The sequence below is a fragment of the Columba livia genome, chromosome 7, assembly GCF_036013475.1.
Source record: "Columba livia isolate bColLiv1 breed racing homer chromosome 7, bColLiv1.pat.W.v2, whole genome shotgun sequence".
NCBI classification, from domain to species: Eukaryota; Metazoa; Chordata; class Aves; order Columbiformes; family Columbidae; genus Columba; species Columba livia.
Window position 1 is genome coordinate 36520018 of NC_088608.1, and position 19033 is coordinate 36539050.

At 38.7% G+C, this 19033-nt stretch overlaps 1 protein-coding gene across 30 annotated transcripts in view; it reads left to right on the forward strand.

Annotated features, from left to right (window-relative positions):
• Positions 1–19033, forward strand: part of CARF (calcium responsive transcription factor) — a 55828-nt gene that overhangs the window by 4388 nt on the left and 32407 nt on the right. For 17 of the 30 annotated variants that reach the window (XR_010473786.1, XR_010473790.1, XR_010473788.1 and 14 more), the window contains 11 exons: positions 836–957; positions 2500–2772; positions 3865–3985; positions 5776–5905; positions 7508–7592; positions 11883–12072; positions 14253–14373; positions 15296–15439; positions 15889–16122; positions 16508–16670; positions 17625–17700. Coding sequence is in view for 4 of the 30 variants with exons in the window: in XM_065069401.1 (XP_064925473.1) it covers positions 2563–2772; positions 3865–3985; positions 5776–5905; positions 7508–7592; positions 11883–12072; positions 14253–14373; positions 15296–15439; positions 15889–16122; positions 16508–16670; positions 17625–17700 (1474 nt within the window). In the remaining 26 variants the exon portion in view is untranslated. The remainder of the gene's footprint in view (positions 1–835; positions 958–2499; positions 2773–3864; positions 3986–5775; positions 5906–7507; positions 7593–11882; positions 12073–14252; positions 14374–15295; positions 15440–15888; positions 16123–16507; positions 16671–17624; positions 17701–19033) is intronic. The other 13 variants (XR_010473799.1, XR_010473800.1, XR_010473795.1 and 10 more) reach the window with 3 other exon arrangements.

Sequence of the window (19033 nt, forward strand, 5' to 3'; positions counted from 1 at the left end):
AGTAACATGGGGCCAGGTTAATTTGTTATTTTGTCTCGTTGCTTATGACTATGTGGGAAATGGTCGCTGCTTTAAGGGGTGAAGTATCTGGGTGAAAGCCTTGTCCTGTGGATGTGGCAACTCACTGTCCAGTATTAGCTGTTTGCTTGTAGGTTTATAGTGGGCAGCTGGGCTCCTTGAAGTGCTTTACTTTGGGATAGGAGGTAAATTTCCAAAGCGCAGGGAGCTCTGCCTTTGTGTTTTGTCACATGATTCATACCAAATTTTGCTTTGGATATGTGACATTTTTCCTGCCCAAGCTTACTGCTGTAGGCTAACAGTAGTAATTGCATTTAATGTGTATGTTGTTTTATAACCCTTTAAAACAAATGCAGTTTACTTCAAGATGGTTGCATGACAGAGTAGAGTAACAGAAATTCTGTCTGTTGATTATGACAGTAGATGACTACTAATTTTGTAAAGCAGTGCTGGCATATCTTTAAATACCAAGTGTTCTCTAGATGTGTATGGTTGTTTGTTGAGTGCTTGTGGACGTATTTAGGTGAAAATCATGAGTGTGTATGTGTGTTTTGTATCTGTGTGTGCAATGAGAAGTCAACCAAATTGTCTTGTACAAGAGGCTAAACTGCTGGAGCAACACACTGATTTTTTTCTGTAGTGGGTATTAAAGTGATAAAGCAGCAAGGATTTCTGAAGGGCTTTGCTGTTAGCTTGCAATGGCATTAGAACTTGTAAGGCTGAATTTGCAAGACTGAAAAAAAAACCCAACCTGCAGCAATGTCTTGCTTGAGGCTAAAGTATGGAAGGCTGCAATAAACTTTTGTAATTTTTTCAGGTCGTCTTGTAATGGAAAAAAATGGAGCTGACCATGACGTTGCTATGGAAGGACCTAATGATTTGTTCATAGGCAACTGTGATAGTACAGAAAAGTCAGAAACAGATTATCAGGTTTCTCAGGTGAGGTATGAATGTCTTGTCTTTGTAAATGCTTTCTCATGTCCTCTCTGATGAATTTACAGCATGGTGTTTCATCAGTGTGTTTTTCGTTGCATTTATAGTAATACATCATGTCTCTTAAAAAAGTACATAAGTTCCGTCCATTGGATTCTTGTGCCATTCACTTTTGAACCGATTAATTCCCAAATGTTGTATGTAGTGACAGCATTCAGCAGTTATATTAACAGATCCTGTTATAGTGCTGAAGAAATACATGTTATATTATATTAACAAAATCTTTTAACAAAATAATACTTGATGACATGCCTTGGAGTAGGAGGGGTTCAGAACACTTGAAAATCAGCTCAAATTGCTTAGTGACTAAATGTGGCAAAAAAGAATCCAGGGACACAGGACATCTGTGTACATATTGGGGAAGGGGAGTCTTTAATGTACTTATTATCAAATATTGCCAGATATTCCTAGTCAGAGATGTTTCTGTGCATACATATTCTTCTGCAGATTTCTTCAGTGAACATAAAATGTTATTCAGGTAGTAATTTATTGATGTGCTTATGGTCTCTACCCAGTGTCTTTAACACAGCTAGTGCCATTTATTTGTTGCTGCTTTTCTGGTGTAGTTTACAGTAGATGGTTTCAGCACAGAATCTTTATACCTGCAGAATTTTTGAGAAGGTTGTTTGGCCCTGGTCTAACTTTAATATAAAATTTGGAAACATTTTTCCACACTCTTTAGATTTGTAGTTTTCATTTTTTTGTAGCAGAAATTTCAGAGCTGTTTCTGTGATTGCTGCAAGAGATACAACCAATTGTATTCCTTCTTGCATTGGCCAAAAGACAGCCTGACATGATATTTTACACAAAGACTGCCTATTTTCCATTATTTTTACCTCTTTAATATTTGTGTTGTTAGAGTTTCAACAAGACCGATATCTGTGCTTAAACATTTAAATTTAATGAAAATGCGATGTAATGTAAGAACTTGATTCTGCAAGCTCGATGAGAATAAGCTCTGCGTACCTATTTTTTGAGACTTGCAAAATCTGATTATTGAACTTGCACTGTATAATTCTTGGACTTGAATTGGTGAGTTTGTGTTCCTTGTGTTTCTTCTCTGGTACAGAAATAAGAAAGCCTATAAAGATTTTTGTCTTTGTAGCTAAACGATTGTATCTAAAGGCCGAGTAGAATAGTATCTAGGATTTCTTTTGAAGTTAATTCAAGTTGGTGAATGTTTTACAGGTTGTGTTTGGTTGTTTTGTTGTTTGTTTTTTTTTTTTTCTTTTTTTTAAGAAGTTCTCTTCAGTTTCTGTGCAGAATTGAGATGTTTTAAAGTGGTGAGTGGTTTTGGGGAACAGTAGAGAGAGTTTGACCTAGTAAGTAGAAATATGGAAACGTTTTCAACATAGAGATGGAAAACAAAAATAGAACTGCTAGTGTTATCTAGTAGCCTCTTGATCAGGACAAGAGCTCCCTCCGAGAGTACGGTACAGCACAGTGGTTTTAAATGTGTTTTCTTTTTTTTTTATTTTTTTTTAATAGAAATTGGTACTCAGGATTAAACTACATTTTACTGGTTTTCCTCTGTGAAAGCATCTAACCTTCATGGATTCCAGGGATCCACTGTTTGGCCAGAGCGACTCTTCCGCAGCCTTGCCCATCACGGTGCACCTCTCGGGCAGTTCTCTGTCCTCAGTGGCACCTGCGCGGCCACCCCAGCCACAGCCCCACTCTGCGAATGAGTTCCACCTGCTCGAGCACAGTGGGCAGCCCCTCTACGAGCTACAGCCCCTCGGAGGGCCCAACACGCAGATGGTGAGTGTTTCTGAAACGGGGCAGGTGGTGTGTTCACGCACCTTTGAAGAACTATTTTATGTGCTGCTTGTCTCTTGTAGCAACAGCTGGTTCAGACTTTGCTAGTGACGAGGTGAAACTTTTCAGTGGTTCACTTCATGCTCCAATTACCCTTCTCAGGTAGACAAATCCTGTCTCCAGCCATTGCTATTTTTGTTAAACAACAGTTTATGTCTTTTGTCATTATCAAGCCTGGATGTTATTGTGTGATGAGATCTCGTATTTCTTCCACGGCTGCTTTCTCTATATTCCCTAGAGAAGTCTGTTGGATTGGGGGGATTGGAACATTAGCAATGAGCTGACCTGTTATGTCTCCCCTTCCCCCAATTAATTTGCTTAAGACATTGCTTTGTAATTCTTAGCACTTATTTAGTAGAAAGAAAATGCTCTCATCCACAGGGTTTAGTTGGTTTGTGTTGCACTAGCACTTAGATACTTCACTCATTTAAAGTGTAATAAAGCAGAAACAAGGTGATACTTTGTGGTATTCTAGGTTTTATAGTATTGTTAGGAATAAGTCCTTGGTAATTATGGGAAAATTTACCACAAGGAGTTAAGTTTCCCAGAGATTTAGGAGATTTAATTTACTTTTTTCCAAGTCTTGGAGATTTTTTTCTATCTGCTTTTGCATAAAATACTGCCCACAGGGGTCAGTTTCTTAGGAGTAAAGGTAAAATTTTTATAAGTTGTGATTAATTCTGCTAGTCCATGAATGGGGTTACTGTGAATCCAACTATGAATGGCTTTCAGGTTTTTGATAGCTTTCAGAATACTGTTGTAAATTTCAAATAAATGTGTAATTCATTGTAGAATCCCATAAGCACTTTTATCTCTCCTTTAATCATTTAAAGGGATAATTTAGAAAAGAGGAAAATAACTTAAGAAATTGACAGTAAATAGACGGTTTCCTTATTAGGTGAAATCAAGTTAATTTATAGGCCCCAATTCCAACCAAACCATTTCCTGTTCCAGTAGTAAGCAAACCCAGTCATACTGCGTGAGGATCACCATGCAAACCAGTGCTTTTCACACTTTTGCGTGATTTCCTTACAGATGATTGTTGCCAGCCAGTCAGAAAACGGGCAGGTGCTGCATGTCATTCCTTCTGCCCAGCCAGGACTGGCCCAAGTGATTATTCCTCAAGGTCAGCTTCTGGATGTGACCAGCACGCAGGGTGAGACAAAAGTACACAATTGCTCAATCTGCTTTCTGATTATGAATCTGGCACCCCACACATCATGTTTTCTGTTGGACAAAAGGCAAATGAAATAAGAGCTATTATGCTCACTTTAGGTAGGTGATAAGTTGAGATATCAAGCACAAAGCTGCTTCTTACCTTGTCAGTTAATAAGGATATTTGTCCAAGTCAGACTGTACTATCAGCTTCAAATTTTCCCAGTCTGTTTAGTTTGAGTGAAGTAGTTAGTTAATGTAATGGAGATAGAAGAATTAAGGTTCTGGCCTGTTCCAGTGATCACTGGTGACAATGCATCTTCTGTGAAGCCAGGAATTGAAGTACCTAGGTAGAAATTCAGTTCCTAATGAAGCAAATGAGTTGTAACTTCATTGCTAAGTTTTTTCCCTCAGTGTGTTAACTGTCATGTTTTAAGTTTGTGGTGAGATGCACAACTAGAAGCATGAATTTTAAGAGTTTCCCTAGAAAAGGGACATACTGAAATCTGAAAGCATTGATTATTTACCTATAAGCCTTGCTGTTTAGTAGTTTGCATTCACAGAATAAGACTGAGAACTAGGTTGTCACATTTTGTTAAATTCTCCAAGTTTTAGGCTGGTTTAGACAGTAAGTTGCAATGCTGAACAGTATTTTTATATTCCCATTTTTCATCTGACATGAGGGTCACTGTTTGCAAATGACTTAACTTCGCAGTATTTGAATACATGTTCTGTGATGCTGCTACATGGTTTTTGTGGGGGGGTTTTGTGCTTATTTTCTTTTCTTTTTTTGCTGGAGACTTACTGTGTAAAAGACTTTGTAGTTATTTGATCCCTAGAAGACAGTTAGGAAGACATGTCAGTGGTTTGCTATGGAGTTTAAACAACTGTCAGCTCTTGAGTTTCCCTTGCCTGTGGGTTCTGGTGAGGCATGAAATGGCAGAAGCTTCAGAGAAGACCTTGGTGTCTGTGTAGAAGGAACTAGTGCTCCGAGGTTTGAGCCAGAGCAGTGTTACTCTGAGGTGCACACTTGTGATGTTTCTGGCACAGGCTTTCAAGTGGAGTGATTTCTGTACCGAGTCAATATCTTATCACTCTCTCAGGATACAGGAAAGAAGCTTTCACAATTGATATGCAGAAATCCCACATCTAAAGAGAGCTTCCTTTTCTTTATGTTGAGGCTGAAGTATCAAACCTCTGCTTTCACGCATTTCCATTATGTTTTTGTTTAACTATACACACAGGCTTCAATCTAACAGTATTTTTTGGCTTATGGATTGCTCCCTGTTATCAAGAAAGGCCAAAATGTTTGTTCTAACAGCATGTCCGATTCAGTTATGAGCGGCCTATTTTTTTTCTTGTTTAGGTGGGGTTTTTTTTTAAGTACAAAGCAGTATTGTAATCTCCATTTCAGTTCTTTTTAAAAGCAACCACTGCGTGTTTTGCAGCAGAACAAAATAGTTGTGCAATCTTATATGGGCTTGTGGAAACATGAAGCAGAGTAATTTCCAAGTTCTTCTGTTTATTTGCTTTGTTGTAAAAGGATTCATTAGCAGTAGCATGATTACCAAAGTCCTTGGGTACAATCAGCCTTTTAAAGTGTATCTTCATGTGTGTGCCTAGAGTTTGAATATTGATTCACAACTGTTAAACAAACTACTTTATCATCTAGAGATCTTATTTCACATGTCAAAAAGCTTGCTTTTCTAACACACAAAATTTAATCATAGCTTGCCATTTCACCATTCTGAGTTCAGTTATTAACCAGGAGGATGTTTTATGTTTGCAAAGATGTTTCGGAAGAGAAGCGTGGTGACGGGAACTTGCAGACTGTGGCAGTGGCTGCTATAGGCGACAGTGCGAGCAGTTACATTCTACATCCTCAGGCATCTCTCACCGTATTGAAAAAAACAACAGCCAGGTAGGTCAGGAGTTAAAAGGATGAACAGTCACTTTGATCCACTGTTAGTACTACCTTTTTTTCTTGCAGTTTGTTTTTTTTAATGGTTATCATCAAATTACCATAGAGCAGAGGTTGTGAACCTTTAATATTAGTGAATGATGTGTAGCTGCATTTGCAGGCCAGAGCAGCAGAAAAAGCAATTAAAGTGCCTGTGTTTCGAGAGGTAGTGGATATATTTTGACCAGAGCAATAGGAGGGCATTTAAAGTAGCACAGTGAAAATTACTGGAATTACTAAAATAATACTGAAATAGATGCTGATACTGCCAACCAAGATTTGAAAGTGATCCAGTGGAGGACCTGCAGGGAAACTTTGAGGGAGCAGTGTTTCAAGTATATTAAAACCTATGTAAACCATTCCACAAAAAGGGTTGACTGCAGAGGTTAATCTTTTAGATAGAGATTTCAGTAGTTAACATTAACAGGGAGAGCCTAATCTTTGTTCTCCAGATAACTTCTTCAGCTTACTTTGATAAAATATGAGAAAGTAGCTGCTAACTGTGTTTCAGTGGAACATGTAGGCTGGCAGATGGGTTAGCAAAGTTTCTAAAGTTAGTTATGTTTTACTTCTCTTGATATCTGCCTGATTCTGTTCCCATGCTAAGCGATGCCTGCTATTTTAATTCCTGAATACTCTCATATTCTTTTTTGCTTTTAGAAAAATAAAAAGGGCAAAAACAAGACCAAAACAACAACAACCAACAAAACCAAAAAGAGCAAACGAAACCAAACAAAAACCCCCAAACAAACACCTCACCAAAGACAATGTTTGTTCCATGGACTGCAAGCTGGCTTTGCTTTGGTTTATGCTCTTTTGAAATCGAGACATGGAAGATGTTAGAATAATCTCACTATAGCACAAATTATATATATTCAAGAAATATTTAAAATGGGGAGAAGCAGTTTGTGGATGGATTTTGTGAACACAATCTGCATCTACTAGAAAAGTAATCCCAGAAGGAAGACATATTTGTATGGACAGGATGGTGATGTGCTAGAGTTTTGGAATGATAAACATTGAGGAAGTATAATTTCTGCCCTAGGATTTAGGGAACAGAGAAACTAGATACTTAGTGAAATAGTTATTAGAGCTGGTTTTCAGTAATTTAAAATATACTAAAACGTGCATTTAGGAAGTGTTTGATATTGATTTTAATCTTTAGCATTCTACCATCAGTCTGTGTAAGAAAATTATCAAGACAGTCAACTGGTCTGTTTCACCATGTTTTGTTTATTATTGTCAAGAAACAATACTGAGAATACTGAATGATCAGAGGTCTTCTTGAATGCAGAAAACAGCAGGGTTTTTAAATACTTGTATTTATGGTGTGTTATTTTGACAGTGAAATAGAATACGGGGAAAATGAACCTGAGGTTTTTAAGACAAGTTGATAGAGTATCTATATTTTGATCATATGCTGTAGGGCTATATATAATGCACTCATTTGATGTTACCTGTCATTTAGACTAAGTCATTGCTTTCCTGAATGTCTATATAGAATTTTACTTTTTTTTTTTTTTTTTTTTTTTTTTTTTTTTTTTTTTAATTATTATTTTTCAGGGTAGCGGAAGATTCCTTTCCCATCCCTCTCCAGCCACTGCAGCCAAATACACCTGCATGGGCACGCTGTCTCAGGAACTGCGAGGTGGGCTGCCAAGAATTCTGACCTGATATCTTATCATCTAGATCCAAGATATTGATCCTATTCCATGAAAGGAATAATGTTCCTAGTTGTAGAAGTTGTGTGGTGGTACTAGCTGGTACTACAAGTACATTTAAACAAATAAAATGCTGTGGAATCTCTTCCTTTTTTGAGGAATACTTGAATAACTGACCATTAGCAGCTCCTGAAGCAAGAGATGTGCTTCTGAAATCTCGCTGTCGCACAGTGCTGGGAAAAGCTGTTGTGTTGTGTTAGAGTTCAGTCTTGAGCTACAGCGCAAGCTCTGATGTCTTCTGCTGAGCAAGCTGGGTTTTGCTGCCCTTAGTGGTCCTTTAATTAAATAATAAGATTGCTTTTGTACGGCCTAAGTCTGCAGCTGTTCATATTAGTTTGTGTTGTCACTTAAAAATCAAAATCCATGTGACTCACCAGGGTCAAGTCTGGAACTTAGCAGAGCACCTTAATGTCAATGTGTTACTTAGGATTTCTAGTTTAGATATTCTTACAGATTTTTTTTTTCCGTACCAGCATGGTTTCCTGTGTTTGTTTTCTCTTTTGTTAAAAAATGCTGTCTTTATTCCCTGTGATGGCTTTTGACCTAAACAGAACTCTGTTTATTTGCATATTGTTAAATGTCTGCAGAACAGTCCCGATGACTGGGATGATATCAGCAGCTAGATTGCATCATAAATCACTGAAATGGGAGGATGGGGAGATGGGAAAATTATTGAGAGATCACCTACCCCTTCCTCCTGCTACCAGACTCTTCCTAATGGATGTTTATTTTGCTTTCTCTTAATACTTTTTTAAAGGAGAGCTCATACTCTCTCTGGCTGGTTCACCTCTTTAGATATCCCTATGATTTGAGGTTTTTCCTATTGGCTTGGCCACTGATAACTGGAAATTGCAGTTACAGGGTCTTGGGAATTGAATTCATTTCTGTATCCACTTAGAAATACTTTTTAAATTAACTCAATATATTAATCTATTCCTCTTTGTTATATGCCCTTTATTTCATACAAATAGTACTGTCTTCTGTTATATCCACTTGAACATTAACAGGTCAGAAAATCAATAACACAGATTCTTCCATGGTGGAGATACTGTTTTCATAGAATTAATCACCTTGATTCAAATAGCTGGTTAGTTGTTAAAGTCTGGTAAGCTGTGCAACCCCTGTTACTGTGTTCTTTGCACTATGTGGCACATGCTTTCCTATCTTAATATTGATGTAATTTATGTGAATTGGTTATTGTTTTCATTTTATAGGAGGACTTGTATTATGGCCTGTTTGGTCTACCTGAGTCTATTACAGGAAACTTCACCTGCTGTGTAAAATTTTAAAAAATGCACAGCAGTAGTGTTTATAGAAGAGTTTGTATTTTTAAAGAAAAGGAAATAAAGATTGTTTTGTTTGAATGTGTTCTGAGGATATAAACACCTGCCTCTGCTGTTCAGCAGAACTATTGCCTGTATGTATTAGTCCTCCCTGTTCCTTTAAACAAAAATAACTATTTTATTGCTGTTCTCCCTGCACAATCAGCTCATCTGAGGAGGAACAACCCAAATTCTCTTCCTCCTTGTGTGTTATCAGCAGAGTTGCTGTGCTGAGTTTGGCAGTTACACAGTGTAAATCCGCTAGAGACTGCTGGGATACCAGAGCGTTTTCATGGGCACAAACTAGAGACAGCGGGATTTTGAGGTGTCATTTATCTTTCAGGTGTGACTGTCTTGAAAAATGTTTTGTTATTAATAACGGGATAGACGGGTCCCTCTGGAACGTGGAGATCTAGTAGAGGTGCAGAAAAATGTGAAAGCTCGCAATTCCACTTTTTCAGTCACTTGCTAGAACAAAACAAGCTGAAACAGCACAGAGATGGGTGTGGGTTCCACAGGAGATTCCAGCAGGTGAAGCTGTAGTGTGGGCTCAGTACGTGCTGCCCGTTGCACATCTCAGGGTCAGGACCGTGGTCCGGGAGGCAGTGGCTCCTCTGGCTATTAGTGCTGCAGGCAGACGTGGAGCAAGAAGCGCTGCAGCTGTCCAGAATTAGCACTAAGCTCTGCATTTGGTGTTAATTCCATGACTGCCTTGAAACATTCAGCTTACACTTGCTTTACCTAGACACTGAAATGCCTCTGGTATCCTGCTGCTGTCAAGGAAAACTGCAATCTCGATGTGTGTACTTCAGTGTAAGCTTTAAGGTGCCCTTGCTGAGATGAGGCTGGGGGGGAGAAAAGGTATTACTTCTTGTTTTGGCCTGAAGCTTGACTGGAGTTAAAGGGTTGGAGAGTATCTGATTACTTCAAGGTAATTTAATTGTTAATAACAAGTAGATTTTAAAAAAATAGTTATTTTCTGTAACCTACTTAGTTTTGAGTGGTCTGATCAGAATGCATTTCCAGCATGTATTAGCCTACTAAAATAGAATGTAATTTAAAACTGCATTAATTAATCAACTGTACAAAGCTAAGTTCATTTATTAGTGTGGAGCAGATGTTCTCATTTGTTCCTACTTGGGAACCTCCTAGAGAGTGGAGAACCTGTGTGCTGTATTATTTTATTCCCCTTCTCCTTCCCTCCTACCAATTTCAGGAAAATTAACTCTTGTGCAGAAGTAAAGCCAGAACAGGAGACTGTGACTTAACTGTTACTGCCACTTTGCTGGCACAACAGTTTCATCGGTCTCTCATCTCCTTAGAATAAGATCAATGGCCTATTTATAGTGACAGGTATAAGATGTGGAAAGCAAAATGCTGGTCACACTGTATTCACTGTGTGATACTATAATCCCTTTTGTGAAAGGGGGGTGTCTGTAAAGAAAGTGCTTCTGGTACTTCTCAGGCTGCTTTGCTTCTCTTGGATTTTTCAGATCAGGTATTGAACAGAAATGGTATTTATAATTTCTAGTTAAATAACTGGCAGCTTCTCTTCCTTGCCACAGCTGCATGATTGCAGCCTGTGCAGACTTTTTTAACTGCGGGAGCAGCATGCTTGCAGTGCAGTGAGCACTGAAGTGTAAGCAACTCGTATTTCGGCATGACTGGTGCATACATAGCCCTCTGCTTTTACACTTGTGCTAGCAGCAGCACCGTGCTGGCCCAGTTCATTCACAAGGCATTCATTTGTTCTTTGTTCACTTTATGTCTTGCTAACCACAAACATTTTGTTTTTCTTAGGTGGCTATGAGGCAGGTTTTTTGCAGCTGTCACAAAAGTATTTGTGCGGTAATGATCTTGGAGAGACACTGTTGCTGCTTTTGTTGTCAGCGTTATTTAAACATCTGACTGCTCTGTCATTAGAGGTGGCAAAATAGATCTTTAGTACTCATTCATTATGCGTTTGCCCCACAGATACACTGTAAGACTGAGTTGGCAAACTACTCTGGGTGTTCTTCCAGCTGCTTGGTCAGCCTGATCCTGAGCTGCATGGGAACAGAAGCGAGTGTGTCATTCCAAATTCGGATGGAAAGCTCTGCTCTCTCCTTGCTGGCTGGCCCTGTCCAACCAGCACTGAACCAGCTGTGATGGCTTTGAGTAGCTGAGCGGATGTCACAGGGGCTGTTACAGAGTCAGCAAGTTGTTTGTGGTTTGTTTTTTTTACTCTAAGTCAGGTTAGATGGAGTTTTTCTGGAGTTGCCCAGAGCTTATCGGAGTTCACAGAAGCTATCATCAGTTTGCACATGGCAAATCTGGTATGTTATGTTTCTGTGGGTAGTTGAGAATCAGGAGTGCCTTGAAGATTGACAGGAGTATTCCAGAGACACTCAATTCAAAGTTAGTGCAGTAGGTGGGTGAGACGGTTCCTGGTGGTACAAGCAGGTATATTCTGCTGCTGCTCAGTGCAGCATTTGTGTGTTGAAGTAGATGCATAGACCATTTTTAGTGCTTCAGACATTCCCTGTGGGTGTCATGTGAAAATGTTTGCCTATGACAGATGTGCCTGGGAGATGACTGCAACCAAAGTGTGTGTTGGGGGAAACAACAGGAATGAATCTGTCCTATGGAAATCGGAGTTAGCAGTAACTGTAATCTTTTCAGGGGTTCTTGGTGTACTTGTGGTCTTGGAGGTCTGACTGCTCTGGTGTTAGATCCTGTGGTAAATTTATTTGTGAGGGTACTAGTGTGGGGGAAAAAAAAAAAAAAACATGAAATGCCAAAAATTTGGGCCTGTGTCCACACCTGCCAGAGTCCCTGACTGCTTTTGATTTCTTGTGTAATTTTCAGCAGTCAGCTGGGTGAATAATCTTATTATTTCACCTCCTTTCCATGCAGAAAATTGGGGACTCGTACCGTGGCTATTGTGTGAGCGAGACAGAATTAGAGAGTGTTCTAACGCTACACAAGCAGCAAACACAGAGTGTGTGGGGGACACGCCAGTCTCCAAGCCCAGCCAAACCCGCCACACGGTTGATGTGGAAATCTCAGTATGTCCCATATGATGGGATCCCCTTTGTCAATGCAGGTAATTAACTTTTCTTTTAATAACTGCTTACAAAATTTCAACATCAGTTGCCAACTGGCCATAAAGAAGTATCTTTATGGTATTCGTAATGTTGGTAAAGTCAAGGCAGAAACATAAAAAAGAGCAACTGGGCACCTCTGTGACACAGTCTGAAGGAGCTTGTTTCCCTGAAACCACAGGCTTATGTTTTGTTGTGATTATTTGCTTTTGTTCTTTACAAATAAATTAGTTCAGTAGCATTTGACAGGCTTCTTGTGATGACATTTTTAAATGATGGTCCCATCTGCTCTGTCAGGACATGAAAGTTCCCAGAAGGGTAAGAGCTTGTTTGAGTGTTCTTGCCTGACTTGGAGATCCTTTGAAGACTTTGTTCCACAGGAGCCAATAAACTATTTAAATGGCACCCTTTAAAAAAATAACTAAATTTTAAAAGCAAAATAAACATCAGCATACCTCAGCAGAGATTTTTTTTTTTTTTTAATGACTGTACAGATTTCACAGATTGGTAATTACATATTTAGCTCATGCATTACATATATGAAATTACTAAGAGCTCATTTGGATATGAAGTGAACAGGTTTGAATTGTTGTATAGAGATCATGAATGACTGGAATTGAGGTTATGTACTTTTTTCTTTTATTTATTTCTTTTTCGTTTTCCCCAAAGTACATATGAGACATCTTTAGTTTCCTGTAAGATTGGCCTGATAATTGGGTTGCCCTACAGTAAGATATTTAGGGAAAAAACACACATAGATTTATTTTTTATTTGAAGTGTTGTACACTAATAGAGACTCAGATTATTAAGTTGTAATATTTTTTTTTCTTTGCTGAGACCCCGCAAGCAGGCATTTTGTGTATTTCTAATGTGTTACCTTTCTAATACGTTTAGGTTTAGTTTATAATTCCTCCATGAAAAGCACTCATTAAAATCCTTTACACTTGTAGCACAGAGGCTGGAAATATGCTTTACTGAATGGCAGTTTAAATACCAGATAACTGAGTTCTGAGCTGTGCAGGACAGAAGTGACGTTCTCAAGGAATTCATCCCTTTGGCATAAATGGAACTGATCTGTAATACCTTCTGTGCTGTGCCTCAGATGGAGAGAAATAGAGAGAAGCTGGGTAGCTCCCTATAGTGTAAGACATGCGCTAATCATCAAAATTTTCATTTTTGTTTTTAATAAGAGTTTTTGGATAGTTGATACTGTTTTAAAACAAGGGCCCCAACAAATTGCTTTTGAGATTCGTATTAGCGATGACTAGCTTAAAGCTGTTGAAGTCTTTTAAATCATAGAACTTCAATTTTAAGTTTGTTTGCAAAAAGAGACAAGATATCTGCTTGTTATACATAATTCTCTTTTAAATTTCCTAGTTATTTGCATTGGAGTTTTTAATTTATTTTAAAATTTTTTTAGCTTTTTATTTTGCACTCCAAGGCAATAAATCATTGGGTACCTAATGAAAACACATTATGTTACTGTTGTGATACTTAAAACAGTTTTGGTCGTGTCACTTGTGGTATACATAGTTCGTTGCCTGCACACTGGAATACATGAAATTATATGTATAAATAAAACATAACTAAACGTGACGTGGAATAAATTTGGAAGAAGTTCCTTTCTTGATCACTTCAATGCTATGCCTGTTACCCCTTTTGCTAGAGGTCTCTCTGGAAGAAATAACTTAAGTTTAAAGCTAAACAATATTTGTTTAAACCTGCCTGGTTTTGTGTGGGTATGCCATACGGAAACGGTGTTATTTTGCAATGGGACAGGTCAGACTTGCATGATCTGTACTATTGATTTTAGTCAGGAGGCTGGAATTAGCTGCTGACCTTTTATTTCAGCTGTGGATCTTCTCGGTTATTTGGGAGATTCTGCTTCTATTATGTTTATTATCAGCATTGTAAAGTATTGGTGTTCACTGGAGCAGAATCCAATATTTTGCCTTCATATATGTTGCAGGAGTGTTGTGAGGTATAAGTTTGGGAAATGCTTTGAAAATGATCTGTGTTCCTTACATGGCTGTGAGAGAAACATTTGCAGTTAAGTGTTCTGCCTTCTCAAGAGTCTGATGGTAAACAGAAACAACTGGTTTGGATCTTTTCTATTTTCTGTAGTTACTTTTTTACTTCAGTGGTTGCTTGTATAAATAGTGTGCATTCTTTCTGTTCCCAGGAAGCAGAGCCATTGTAATGGAATGCCAGTATGGGCCAAGGAGGAAAGGCTTCCAGCCCAAAAAAGCTGGTGAGCAGGAAAGCACCTCTGGCCATCTGTATAAAGCCACTTGTCCAGCAAGGTAAGAATTGTCTATAAAGTTACTTAGCATCCTAAGAAAGTGTTCTTTCTGTGAGACTTGACAAAGCCCATTTGGGGGTGGTAGCTCATATGCACCGTAGCTATTAACTTTGTCTCCTTGATAGCTTGAGGTTGATAATTCATTCATAGGGAAGGAGGAAACGCTGCCTGTTACACTGAGTAAGGCTGAGATTTGATAGGTTGCCTGGATGCAAAGTAGCAGTACATCAGGATATGAAATACAAGTGGAAATCATTCTCTAACTAAGCACTGGTTAGTTATTGTGGTGTCCTTTAGTGACTATTTTTGGTCCTAAAACTTTGTCATCTTATTTGTTGTTTTTCCTTCAGGCTATCAATTGCACTCTTATCAGTCAATCATACTAATTTAGCAGATGTCGTATTTGCTGAAGGAATTACAGTTCTTTCTGTTCACTGGAGTTCACTTCCTGTTCTCCTTATCCAACACTAGTGGTTTGTTCCCTTGAGCATCCTCCTGGGTGCTTGTTTGGTTTTTACTGAGCTAGGAGTGTGTTTACCTCCACAGTTCTAGGTATATGTGTGCTCAGTTCTGGCTTCAAGCCGGGTGAACTACAGCCTGTTCAGAAACATTCTTGTGTTTTTAATACACTGAGGGACAGAGGATTTTTGCTGAGGTATAAAATCACTCTGGTCAAGTGGCCTCCAGACTGGAACAGAAGTGTGTATATCTGTGTCCAACTGCATCTTTCTCTGTTGGATGTAATGTTCTTAACAATTCTACAGTTCTTTTAGAAAAGAATCTCCTCTTCTCCTGCAATGCTCTGCTTGAACTTTTTCTATACTAGTATCTGATATGAATTAAACAGGTTTTTGCCTTCCCCTGAGGGCAAAATGTATTGAAGGAGAATTTTTTTTTTTTTATTCCCTCCCAACACTTGGAAGGATCTATATTAAAAAGGTTCAAAAGTTTCTGCAATACAGAGTTCCTACTGACCCTAAAATTGACAAGAAAATCATAAGAATGGAGCAGGAAAAGGCATTCAACATGCTGAAGAAGAACTTGATAGATGCTGGCGGTGTCCTCAGGTGAAACTTCCACTTTTTTTTCTTTATCTTGACAAATGAAGCAAAAAAGAGCAATAATTTGCCTGGTTTGCTTTATTTTTTACATAGTCACTGTATTAAGGCTCTTGCTTAATATCAGTAGTAAAAAATCCCACAATGTCAGTGAGATTTCTGTGGCTCTGGAGTATTCTGTTTGGTAGAAGTGTTAAGCTCCAAGCTGTGGAATTTCAGTACATGTTTTTATGCCGTGCAGGGAATAGATAGAAATAGTTGTATTGTTTGGGAGTTTGAGCTGGTTTATTTTGCATGGAAAAGTGTGAGAGGACCCTGAGATCTAAAAGGCAGTATCTTCCAACTCAGGGGCTGTGAAAACTTTCATCACTCTAGTGTGGTTGTTTGTAATTGTCACACTGTTCATTTTTTTGCCTTTGCCTGAGAATTGTGTGTAGAGACTATTTCCTTCTTGCCAGGTGGTATGTACAGTTACCCACTCAGCAAGCCCACCAGTATCATGAAATGGAAACTTCTTGCCTCCCTTCTTCACCCTCCCATTTTTCCGTGTCTTCTCCTGAGGAGGAGGAGGAAGTTGTTAGAGATGAGAACTGTGCTCTGCCTTCCCGACTTCATCCTCAAGTGGCAGACAAGATTCGAGAGCTGGTGTCTCAGGGAATAGAGCAGGTCTATGCAGTGAGGAAGCAACTAAGGTACAGTACCATCTGGCATACTGTAGGTCTGTAGTGCTATATCTACTTTTGCTTTTGGTTAATTTGTTTGCAATGAAATGGCAGCGCTGATACATTACTGCATATGTTTTCCATACGTCTTGAGAAACTGTTTTTCCCAGATTTTGCCTTCTCTTTCCGTTTTCTTGTGGGTAGCCACTAAGAGCTGCTATCCTCTTTAAAGTTAGTTGAAAAAAATGCACATTTTTTTAGTTCCACAGTCTGTAGCAAATGCACAAAGAACTAGGTCAGGTCATCTAGCCTACTCTTGTCTCGTGATTGCAGCAAGGGGAGGGAGAACTGTAACAGATGGAAATAGCACAATATATTTTAAATATGCATATTTTAATGTCCTTTAATGTTGCAGAAAGTATGTGGAAAGAGAATTATTCAAGCCTGATGAAGTGCCAGAAAGACACAACCTGTCCTTCTTCCCCACTGTGAATGACATCAAGAACCACATTCATGAAGTGCAGAAGTCCCTGAGGAGTGGCGAGATGGTGTATAATTCAGAAAGTATCCCAGCAACAGTACGTTGACCTTCATGTTTCATTTCTGGAGTTAAACACAGGAAATCTTATTTTTTTACTTTTACCACTTAGCTGTATTTCAACCAGAATTCTCTATGACTTTATATTTCCACCAGCAATATTTTCAGTGGAATGTCTGGCTGAGCAAGACTGGATTAAATATGAATAAAACCTTCTGACCTTATTTGGTATTTATCTCATCAGCATTAGATTGCTATTAGTTGACTGACAAATTGTATGATAGTAGCACTTCATGATGACTGCGTGAACTGGAAGCCACATGGTGTAGAAAAATTGGCACACGTCAGAAAATTTTATTTGTGACTTTGTCATTGTCTGTTTTGGAGAAATTATTACTAATTTTCCACATCTGAAGAATGGGGATGAAGTATGTCTCAGGTGCAGTCTAAACTAGGGCTTGCACAACATTTTGAATGTGTAAAAATAAATGCACTTTATAGCAAGTAAGCATGAAGTGGATAATTCAGAATGCTCAGTAACTTTGATGTGTTGCTCTTTAATTTTCTTCTACTTATTGGGTAACGAGGGGTGCACAGTGATCCTAACGTTCCCAGTTATGATTTAAAATAAGCTTTGACAAACCGTACTGTTAACTCATAGTGTCATCAGTCTTTTCTCTCTCCTACACTGCTCATGGCCCAGGTGAGTGCGAGATATGTGTTGGTCAGCCAGACGGTTTGACTGTTTTCTGTTTCAAAGTCTTTGAATTGTCATGAGCAGACTTTAGCCTTCTCGTGTAGCACATGTTAAAAATTGTTTTACATTTGTTTGTTCATGTTTTTTGTAAGCCAGGAGCTCCCAAAATGAATGGTTATAAGAAAATCAGAAAGTGTAGTTTTAGCCACTGACTTGCTCTGGGTCCTGTACTGAGCCCATGTTCCTGTGACAGACAAACTTGCACCTTTCTGAGAACTGAGGTCTTTTTCCTTTCAGCTGCAGTGGACCACAGACAGTGGGAATGTTCTCACAGAAACGGTGACTGTTACGTTTGCCTCACCACCTTCAGATGGTAGGACTGCATTAATATCTTGGCTGTCTCCAAATGTGATTTGTTTTATTAACTGTGTTATGGAAGTTTCCTTCCAGAGGTTGCTGCCATATTCTGTCACTTAGCTGAACTTAAGGATTGTGTAGTTGTGATGGGTTGGCAGAAGTATGGAAATTATAAGTTTGGCTTTTATTTAGTATCCTCGAGCAACTGAATATTTTAACAGGATGGTTATGTGGAAAGAACATTTTTGCCTTGGATGAAGGTGCTAACACCTGTGTATAAAGTTCCTACTGAGCAGAAATATCTGTCAGGCCACACAATTCCCAGAAGCCTACTTGGGTTGCCTACTACTTGAGTTGCTTGATGGTTTTTGCTTTGCACATGCTTAAACATCCTGCCAAAAAGGACTTGAATGTATATTGGGATTCCTGTTTCTCACAAAGTCATTGGCTTGATGAGTTCCACTTGTAGGATCAGGCCCTGAACAACGAATGCTGTGTTTCTGTTGTCAGAATTGAAAGCACTCTTTTCCATTTTTCTTAATGCTTAGAATAGAAGTAGAGCCACAGGTGTTGAGTGGCAACAGAGCCATGAGATACGTTTCTTCAGTTCTTTATGTGGTATAACTTCTTTATGAATGCATGAGGCCAAAGTAGCATCTCTTCCCAGCAATTGCTGGGTATTAAACTTCCTCCTACTCCGCTGCAAAACCAGAGTGTAGATGTCTATAGAAACTTGGTTTTATGCATTGGTGGTCAAAGGTCTGTCTTTTTGCAACGTTCTAGTTAACACTTCTTCCTTTGAAAGTGGGTTCCTACTACTGTTACTTCAACTTCAAATCATGTACCAAACTGAATACAGGTGTTTGTAACTATCTAGTTACTTGCTGCCCACATAGTTAGGATTACACATAGGCAGAGATGCTCTGCTGGATCATGGTGGCTGATAAGAAATTTAAAATGAGATTATTCTGCCCTTTTCCCCAGGTTTCAAAGATATTTTGCCAAAAAAACTTTCCAGCATGCTTGTGGATGCTTTCCCTATCCCGTGTTTTAATAAGTTTGATATGAAACTCATCAGAACAGTTGTTGGCTTTTAGCAGGGATATGATTGCAGCAAGGTGGAAGAACCTAATTTTTTGCATATATTAAGATAATGCTGCAGACTTCTTCGATGTTTTGAATCTCAGTGGCAATGCCAGCATGCTTCCTCATTTAATTGGAACATGGTCTTAGGTGCTTTTTTTTTCCAGACAGCTGATGGAGAAGAGAGGTAAATTTTTAGGCTCAGTCTGAATAGTGTCCCTCTTTTTTAAAAACTTCTTGCTTTTTAGGAGAAAAGGAAATTTGCA